General features: G+C 42.8%; 1 protein-coding gene across 8 annotated transcripts in view; it reads left to right on the forward strand.

Moving 5' to 3' along the window:
* The window catches only part of b3galt1b (UDP-Gal:betaGlcNAc beta 1,3-galactosyltransferase, polypeptide 1b), a 170,834-nt gene extending 162,143 nt beyond the window's left edge, over positions 1-8,691 (forward strand). For 7 of the 8 annotated variants that reach the window (XM_038789736.1, XM_038789735.1, XM_038789734.1 and 4 more), the window contains one exon: positions 6,484-8,691. In XM_038789736.1, the coding sequence (XP_038645664.1) occupies positions 6,663-7,643 (981 nt within the window). In that variant the 5' untranslated portion in view covers positions 6,484-6,662 and the 3' untranslated portion in view covers positions 7,644-8,691. Of the gene's footprint in view, positions 1-4,917; positions 4,955-6,483 lie in introns of those variants that run through there. The other variant, XM_038789740.1, reaches the window with a different exon arrangement.
* The last annotated feature ends 1,625 nt before the right edge of the window (positions 8,692-10,316 follow it).

Genomic DNA, 10,316 nt, shown 5'->3' on the forward strand with positions numbered 1-10,316 from the left:
GCTTCCAGAGATAGACAAGGTGGAATACTCCGCAATTGTGATATCAGACCACGCTCCACACTACATGGATGTGCGGCTAGAGACGGGAAGGGCCCAGCGCCCCAAATGGAGGTTGGACGGTGCCTTACTAGCTGACAAGGCCTTCAGCGAAAGGATAGCGCAGGCCATAGCGGAGTACACTGAGATCAACCAAAACGGGGAGGTCTCACCCTCCACGTTCTGGGAAGCGCTTAAGGCCGTACTAAGAGGGGAAATCATAGCCTACAAAGCGCAAAGAGATAGGGAGGAAAGGGTGGCTAGGCAGAAGCTGGTCGACTCCATACTGGAGGTAGACCATAAATACTCCGAGGCCCCGACTGTAGAACTCCTGGCGGAGAGAAAAGAATTACAAAGGAACTTTGACCTGCTCTCCACCAGGAAAGCAGTACACCAACTCCGCCAGGCACGCGGGGCCCTATACGAACACGGAGACAAAGCCAGCCGCCTGTTGGCCCACCAGCTGAGAAAGCAGGCAGCCAGCAGAGAAATTGCGCAAATCAGAGATACCAGAGGCACGTTGGAAACAGAACCAGAGAAGATTAACAAAACCTTCAAAGCCTTCTACCAAGAGCTGTACACCTCAGAGCCCCCAACGGGGAAGGCTGGGATGAACCGGTTTCTTGACGGACTGAACATACCAGTTGTGGGAGAGGGCAGAAAACGGGATCTGGAAGCACCACTAGCACTGGGAGAGATCATGGAGAGCATTAGCTCCATGCAGGCGGGGAAGGCGCCGGGACCGGACGGATTCCCGGCGGACTTCTACAAAAAATTTGCGACAGCGCTGGCCCCGCACATGCGGGAGATGTTCACAGACTCGCTAGCTAGGGGCACGTTGCCACCCACGCTAGCACAGGCCTCAATCTCGCTGATACCTAAGAAAGACAAAGACCCAACGGAATGTGGGTCATACAGACCCATATCTCTGCTGAATGCAGACGCCAAAATACTGGCCAAAATCCTAGCCAAAAGGCTAGAAGACTGTGTACCTGAGGTGGTCACAGAGGACCAGACGGGCTTTGTCAAAGGTAGACAGCTGACCGCGAACATCAGGCGCCTGCTGAACATGATAATGACCCCCTCCGGGGAGAGAACACAAGAGGTGATCGTCTCCCTGGACGCAGAAAAGGCCTTCGACAGAGTCGAATGGATATACCTCATAGAGGTACTGGAGCGGTTCGGGCTTGGAACAGGGTTCACAGCTTGGGTAAAGCTCCTGTACAACGCTCCCATGGCGAGTGTACAGACCAACAATACCAACTCCCAATACTTCCAGCTGCACAGGGGCACCAGACAAGGATGCCCACTGTCCCCGCTGCTGTTCGCACTAGCAATCGAACCGCTAGCAATCGCGCTCAGGGCAGCAAAAAATTGGAGGGGGATCCGAAGGGGAGGTAGAGAGCACAGAGTCTCACTCTATGCGGATGATCTGCTCCTCTATATCTCGGACCCACAAAGCAGCATGGACGGAATCATCGCGCTCCTGAAAGAGTTTGGAGCCTTCTCGGGCTACAAACTCAACATGAGCAAAAGTGAGATCTTCCCATTACACCCGCAAGGGGGGGGGGGGCAGCACTAAAGGGGCTGCCGTTCAAACAAGCCCGACATAAATTCCGCTACCTGGGGATCCAAATAGCCCATGACTGGAAAGGGATCCACAAATGGAACCTCACCAGCCTGACGGAGGAAGTTAAAAAGGACCTGCAAAGATGGAACACACTCCCGCTCTCCCTCGCGGGGAGAGTTCAGACGATCAAAATGAACGTACTGCCCAGGTTCCTCTTCCTGTTTAGATCCATTCCGATCTACATCCCCAAGGCCTTTTTCAAAGCGCTGGACAAACTCATCATGGCGTTCGTATGGGGGGGTAAAAATGCTAGGATCCCAAAGAAGGTCTTACAAAAAACAAAAACCAGGGGAGGGTTAGCCCTCCCGAATCTACAATTCTACCACTGGGCAGCAACAGCCGAGCGAGTAAGGGGATGGATCCAGGAGCCAGAAGCTGAGTGGGTGCGTGCGGAGGAGGCCTCCTGCATGGGAACCTCCCTCCGGGCCCTCGCCACGGCAGCACTCCCATCCCCACCCAAAAAACACTCCAGCAGCCCAGTGGTGACAGCCACCCTCCAATCCTGGAACCAACTGCGGCAGCAACTTGGCCTGACCAAAATGTCGAACAGGGCTCCCATCTGCAACAACCATAGGTTCAAACCAGCACTGACCGACGCCACCTTCAAAAGGTGGAGGCAGGACGGGGGGACACTGACAGTCAGGGACCTATACACGGACGACAGGATCGCAACACTGGACGAACTGACAGAGAAATTTCAGCTAGCTGGGGGGAACGAGCTACGGTACCTGCAGCTCAAAAACTTCCTACGAAAGGAGACAAGGACGTACCCACAACCGCCACGACAGACACTACTGGAAGACCTACTGGACGCAAGTATCCTAGAGAAAGGGAACTGTAGTGACATGTATGACCGACTGGTAGATAGGGACGACACCGTACTGGACGCAACAAGAAGGAAATGGGAGGACGACCTGGGGATGGAGATAGGGTGGGGACTCTGGAGCGAAGCACTGCATAGGGTCAACTCCACCTCCACGTGCGCAAGGCTCAGCCTGACGCAACTAAAAGTGGTACATAGAGCCCACTTAACAAGAACCCGTATGAGTAGGTTCTTCCCGGAGGTGGAAGACAGATGTGAACGGTGCCAAAGAGGCCCGGCCAACCACGCCCACATGTTCTGGTCCTGCCCCAGACTCGTGGAGTACTGGACAGCCTTCTTCGAGGTAATGTCCAAAGTGGTGGGAGTGAGGGTGGAGCCATGCCCGATAGTGGCGGTCTTCGGGGTTTCAGAACAGCCAGATCTATTCCTGGGGAGGAGGGCGGATGCCCTTGCCTTTGCCTCCCTGATCGCCCGCCGTAGAATCTGTTTGGCTGGCGGTCAGCAGCACCGCCCAGAGCTGCGGACTGGCTGTCCGACCTCTCGGAATCTCTCCAAATGGAGAAAATCAAATTTGCCATCCGAGGGTCGGACGACGGCTTCCACAGAACGTGGGAGCCATTCATGCAACTGTTCCGGGACCTATTTGTGGCCAATGTACAAGAGGAAGAATAGTCGGGGGAAGGTAGCGGGAGGGGGGGGGGGGGGGCTACAGGTTCGTTACGGGGGTTCGATGGCTAGCTAAGGCCCAAAACCAAGCTAAATAAACATGTTGAGGGGGGGGGGGGGCGCAGTTACTACTACGAAGATGCTTACCTGTAAATATGTATGTTAATTTTTGCGTGTTTGTTTTTGTTTGTTTTTTTTTTCTCTCTCCTAACAATTTGTAACTTGTTCAATATAAAATACGAAAACTGAATAAAAACATTTATTAAAAAAAAACCTCGCTAATGAGATTGAAATTAATGCAAATGTGGTGTGATCAGGTTCTTGCCCTTTCTAGGCGAGATCCTGGTCACGCCAGCAGGTGCAAGCGGGAGCATCCTGTTTGGTATCTGGCGCAAATCCCGTTTTGGGGTACTTCCATTATTCTCCCGACAGAACGGGATTTGCACTCATTGCAACACGGCCAGAGAATCACCTCCTAATTGTCAGCAGTTGGGCGAGATACCGGAAGATTAACCTTATGTCAGCAAGTAGTTCGAATAGTAGGAAACCGAGAAAATTCCCAGGGGAAAAAACTAAAATAAAAAAGCTGGGTTGGCCCGGCCTAGAACAATATAATAGTACCCATTTATTTATAGAGGTTACATATGCATTGCCAAATTGATTTATTGACAGAAATTAAAATGAATCATCACATAAAGGACATCTTATTCTGGTAAAGGGTAGTTTATCTCATTCCCAGGTTAAAAATGGAAAAGGCAATTAAAGAATTGGTGACACAATGATGTCAACATTTAACAGTTTATTAAAAAAAGAAAATATCACTGTGCAATGTGTAACATCTGCAGCAGCAGGAACTTCCCGGTAGTCAATATATCACCCTGATACTGAAAATTGACTTGGTGATCAAAAATAGATGAAAAACGGAAAAGGTTTTGCCTGAATAACTGACTATTCTGTGTAGATTACACAATTCACAAAATAAGGGGGAAAAGTCTCATAAAATTCAATCATATACCCAACTATTCAGCCAGTTTACCAGTTTAAAAGTATAAACAACATTTAGATGGTTTTGGGCAAATAAACTGTCAGTGTTCAGGGAAGTTGAATGGATCATCAATGAATAAATATAAAATAATATTCAATGAAATATGTACAGACAGGGGATGAGAATTCATTGATTAAAATGGAAACAAAAAAAAATCAACCTGAAGGACATTTGGATGATATATCAGTGCATTAATGAGGGAATACTGCACTTTCAGCAGTGCCGCCATTTTGCAGATGGGACGTTAAGCAAAGGATCCATCTGCCTGTTCATGAAAATGTGAAAGATCCCATACTATTCAAAGAAGAGCAGAGGTTATCTCTGGTTCCTTACTTGGCGGCACGGTAGAACAGTAGTTAGCACTGTTGCTTCACAGCGCCAGGGACCCCGGTTCGATTCCCGGCTTGAGTCACTGTTTGTGTGGAGTCTGCACGTTCTCCCCGTGTCTGCGTGAATTTCCTCCGGGTGCTCCGGTTTCCTCCCACAAGTCCCAAAAGAAGTGCTTTTTAGGTGAATTGGGCATTGTGAATTCTCCCTCAGTGTACCCGAATAGGCGCTGGAATGTGGCGGCTAGATTTTCTCAGTAACTTCATTGCATTGTTAATGTATGCCTACTTGTGACAATAATAAAGATTATTATTATTACTGTTTCCACATTGGCTTCTTTGCTTGCTGTCAGTAGCAAGTAGTGATTCTAGCTCCAAAGTACTGCGTTGGCTGTAAACCACTATGGGTTGTCCTGCGGTCATTAAAGGTACTGTATCAATGCAAGTTGTTTATTTGCTGATTTGGAACAAGTTTCTTTGTCCCTGTATGATTAGTGAGCCGACTTTTTATAACATTTTTAGGTAGATTTTGACTTTGTGCACTCGTGTGAAATGAGTGAAAATGAATTTTCTACCTGTTTTACACCCCACTGGCAAAGTATTTATCAAGTAGTTCATACTTCAACACAAATCTAAGAACAACAGGAACTTTCATTTACACTGGAGCTGATTATTTTGACACGTATTGTAAATATGAAATAGAGACAATTTCAGAATAGCGAGGATACACTACTGAAAAGGTAGTGATATATAGTAATATATGAACATCTGAAAATAATAGATAGGAATTATCAATCCAGCCTGTCTCACTTTCTGCATCACAATACATATAATTCGCCACCTAACCAGAACTACGGAATCTCGTGGGAGAGGCCAACAAAAAATAAAAGGAAAGGTCATACAGGGAAACTAACCTGGAAATTTTCTGTCCAATTCCATTGGATGGTCAGACTAGTCTAAGAGAGCACATTAGCCCTGACTTAAGTTACAGGATATTAACTAGATCAGGGGTGGGCAAACTTTTCCGTGCAAGGGCCACATTCAGAAATTCACAATTTTAAAGGGCCGCATAGTATATTAAGTAAAATAATTAATATTTTAAATAGCCAAAATAAAGGTCTTTAAAGAAAAAAAAGCACATTTATTTGAAAAACAAAGTAACTCAGTAAGCAACAGAACAATGTCAATGAGAATGATGCATCTGACTGCAGTCATTTACCAGTTTGTTGAAATCAGGTGTCAAGTTGCTTTTGCTGATCCTTAACACTGACAGAAGCACAACCTAGCCGAGTCAACGATAAAAACGCGCGTAGTGGGGTGGATGAGTGCGGCTGTCTCATTGGTCGGTTTAGTTGGGTGTGCGACCAATAGGAGTCCAGGTTACAAACAATAATAAGGCTTATTGTTTGTAACCTGGACTCCTATTGGTCGCACACCCAACTAAACCGACCAATGAGACAGCCCCACTCATCCACCCCACTACGCGCATTTTTATGCGGCCCGCCAATGAGGTGCCCGGAATCATAACCGGCATTTTTGAAAAGCCGCCGGGGAAAAGCCGCTGAAGTAAATGTGCTTATTCAATAAGCGCATTTACTTCAGCAGTTATGATTCCGGGCACCTCATTGGCGGGCCGCATAAAAACCTTTGTCGGGCCGCATGCAGCCCGTGGGCCGTAGTTTGCCCACCCCTGAACTAGATTAATACTATCCTGTACTGCATGTTGGCATCTAGGTATGACTTTGGAATTCGCTTGTGGAGGGAGCATTATTCCCTTTGGTACAGGGAAAGAATTCAACAGTTTAGTTTGCTTTTCACAGTACAATCTTCAAAATGCTGTCTAACATTTCAAAAAAGTGTATGAACTGAATTATGGAACTTACACAGCAGTGCCATTAGTTTCCAGCTGGCTGTGTTGTAAAGTTGTATGTTAATTTTTTTTTTACATTTTTTCCAGAAACAATGCCAACGAGCCATGAAGAGAGTGACTATACAGAGAATCAGCAAGGATTTCTGCTTTGACAGAATTGTGGAATTTTCATGAGCACAATGGCAAAAGCCTCAAAAATCAACTATTTGATTCTGCAGCAATGTTGTCTCATATGTGACATGATGTAACATAAAGGGAACATCAACATGGCTTCAAAGGTCTCATGTTTATATATTTTGACAGTTGTTTGCTGGGCAAGTGCTCTTTGGTACTTGAGTGCAACTCGTCCTTCATCCTCTTACGTTGGGCACACCTCGTTTGCACGTGTTGCAAGTGAGAGAAAAAATTTCAGCTTTACTAACATCCGAACTCGGTCACTGAATCCACATAATTTCAACTACCTTATTAATGAGCCTAACAAATGTGAGGAATCTAGCCCGTTCTTAGTGATTCTTGTAAGCACAACACACAAAGAGTTTGATGCACGACAAGCCATCAGGGAAACATGGGGAGATGAAAACAACTTCGAAGGAATACTAGTGATCACTTTATTTCTTCTTGGAAGAAACACGGACAATGTTTTGAATGAGATGGTAGAACAGGAGAGTCAAATTTTTCATGACATAATCGTGGAGGACTTCCTGGATTCTTACCATAACCTTACCCTGAAAACTGTGATGGGTGTGAAGTGGATCGCCAACTTCTGTTCAAAAGCAAAGTATGTCATGAAGACTGATAGCGATATTTTTGTTAATATGGAAAATTTGATCTATAAATTACTGAAGCCAAACACAAAGCCCCGGAGAAGGTATTTTACTGGTTATGTTATTCATGGAGGACCTATAAGGGACATTCGCAGCAAGTGGTATATGTCCAGAGATTTATACCCTGACAACAATTACCCGCCATTCTGTTCAGGCACCGGGTATGTATTTTCTACGGACGTAGCTGAAGCTATTTACAAGACCTCGCTTCATACTAGGATGCTGCATCTTGAGGATGTCTATGTTGGACTATGCCTGCGGAAACTTGGTATTCATCCCTTTCAGAATAGTGGTTTCAATCATTGGAAGGTTTCATATAGCCTGTGCAGGTATCGTAGACTAATTACAGTGCACCAGATATCGCCTGAAGAAATGCAGAGGATTTGGAATGAGATGTCAAGCAAAAAACATCTTCGATGCTAAACATCCTAAAATAACATATAATTGATTTACAAATACTTCTACTTACCACTCAATCTCCAATCAACAATCTGTCTTAATTCACTATGAAAGGCAGTGAACATTTTTTGTGGCAGTAATGTAGCTTAAACTGCTCATTATGGCTCCCACTGTCACAGGTATAAATATTGAATAGTTTAAGCTAACAGTTAATGAGTACAATTACGATAATAAACAGTAATTAATTGAAATGCACTTGTTTGTAGGACTGTATATTTTGAGTAAAATATAAGTTAGGTGTATGTTTTAGTTCATTCAAAATTGATTGTGTATTGACATATAAGGTATCAAGGGATTGACAGTACAATTGCTAAAAGTGATATTTATTATACATTTATTGCTTATATAATTGTGTTACTTGCTTAAGGGGAATGTGCAAAATTTTTAACTTAAATTTGCCTTTTGGTATTTAAGTATTTCGTATAAATTAGATCAAATAAGTAAAACACAGACCAGAAAAGATGGATAAAAGGTACAGTTTAGTTTAGGATTACAGAACACAAATAAAGTGGCACTGGTTAAATCATCCAGTGCAGTGTGATCTGCTAGCTTCATAATATTTATTTCATTCATTATGATAGGCATTACTATTTTCTTTAAGAAGGCTGCATCTGATTACCTTGAATGCATTACCATACCTGCCTTACAGCAGGTACTGGATATAGTTCTGCTAAAATATGTCAGATTATAATTTGATATGGTAAATAAAAAGTTTGTACTTCAATACATTTGGTTTTAGTGACATATTTAGTTATCGTAAATAGTGTGAAAACAAATGTATTTTTAAGTATGAATTGGGTATCAGACAATTGAGTAATTTTAATAGTTATATTGTCTGTAAATATTGAGCGCATTAACTTTGTCCAACATTAAAATTGTGCTGACAATTTATTTATGGTTTAGCTGAGAATTCGGACATGTGCAACCATGTGTTTGGTCTGACATGTCAAATTGAGGACAGTTTGTATGATTTAAACTTGACATTAAAATTATCAATTGACATTCAAATACATAAGAGACACTTATGTATTTGTGCATACAAAAGCGAGAAGAATTGAATATGATACCACTATTGTCTCCTCCATCAAGCTGTCCAAAACTGAGAGCGCAGATTTAATGTTTCAATAAATAACCATCCAGTAACATTTCAGGAAATCAAAACTGTTAAAGTAAGGTGTGGTTGAATTGTGATTTTGAGTTTGAGTGCATCTTTTTGCCATGCGAGCTATATTAGATTCAAATGCAAAAACTGGAGTTGAACAAATGTAGAATTAACTGAACACCAATTGCTATAAAATGGTGTATGTTCATGGAACACTGTAAGCCTACAATCAGTATTCATTTTCTCAAATGTAAAATAGAGTTGTTATTGTTATGCACTGTTTTAAAAGAGAAACAAACTGAAAATGTCCACCGAACGTTTTCTTCTGTGTTAAATTTAAGAAATCACATAAAGTTGATTTGGCTGCAAGTGGTTCGTTTAATACCTATAATTTAGGTTGTATAAATTCAATTCACCGGTGAAGTAATCCTTCACTTACTTATTTTAATTCTACCTTTTTAATTGCCAACACTAATTAATTTCTGGGGGATGAGTCTGCACAATTTAAAATTAAAGTTTTAGTGAAGAGTTTTGATGTGATTGGCATTTATAAATCGGTTGCAAATTTACTTGCTTGTGAATGCGCCAGCCCTAGCTTACTCTGGTGTACTGAATGGATGACTAATGGCAAAATGCCCCAATGTCATGGAATTTTGTATCTTTCAATGCCTACCGTGGGGCTATGTTAAAGCAGAGCCGTAGAGAAGCAGAGTAATTCAGACAGCAAATCCCAGATTTCCACATTTGACTGCGCACATGCATACTCCAGAAGTTGCTATCTGATTTACTCCATGATAATAATTATTGCAGACAGCCTCACTGTTTTTCAAAGACAAACTGAATTTACAAAATAGAATGAATATTTAATCTTTAATGGGGAATTATGAATAATTATGGTATAACGTGTTCAGAAAGGGTGCAAAAAACCAATAAGGATTATTCTGTGCCTTGCATTATGAGAAAAGGCTTGTAAAATGTAATGCGTTTTAATTGGCCAAAAGATAATTGAGGGAGGGATGATCCAGCTTTATTCTTAAAATGCTAAAAAGATCATACAAGCATAAGTGGATAAACATATGTAAACTGCGGATCTGGAACATAAAATGACAAATCTACAGCAAGATGAAAAACTAGATATGTTTTATCAGTACAAAGTAGCAGATTATACATTGCTACAATGGTTTAAAGGAAATATTGATGAGTATCTAGTTAACCCTTAGTGCCTTTGGTTATATAACTTGTCTTGGCAGTGATTGCCTCATGGGGGCTTTTAAGATAATTTGTTGAGTGGTAGGAGTTGATTTTTCAGCGCAAACAAAATCATGGCCTAGAAATCTAACGATGCAATATTCATTTTTCAAGCTGAGTAACAGGAACTGCTGGGTCCAATAGAGTATACTTATTTAATTCACAGCCTAATTCCTGTTTTAGGTTTGGTTTGCGACTGACCACAGCACACACCATGCATTCTGTGGTTAACTCAGAGTAACCGCGCCAGCGGTCCTTAAAGGGATAACTGGAGGCTACCACCCAAA

The sequence above is a fragment of the Scyliorhinus canicula genome, chromosome 2, assembly GCF_902713615.1.
Source record: "Scyliorhinus canicula chromosome 2, sScyCan1.1, whole genome shotgun sequence".
Taxonomy (NCBI): Eukaryota; Metazoa; Chordata; class Chondrichthyes; order Carcharhiniformes; family Scyliorhinidae; genus Scyliorhinus; species Scyliorhinus canicula.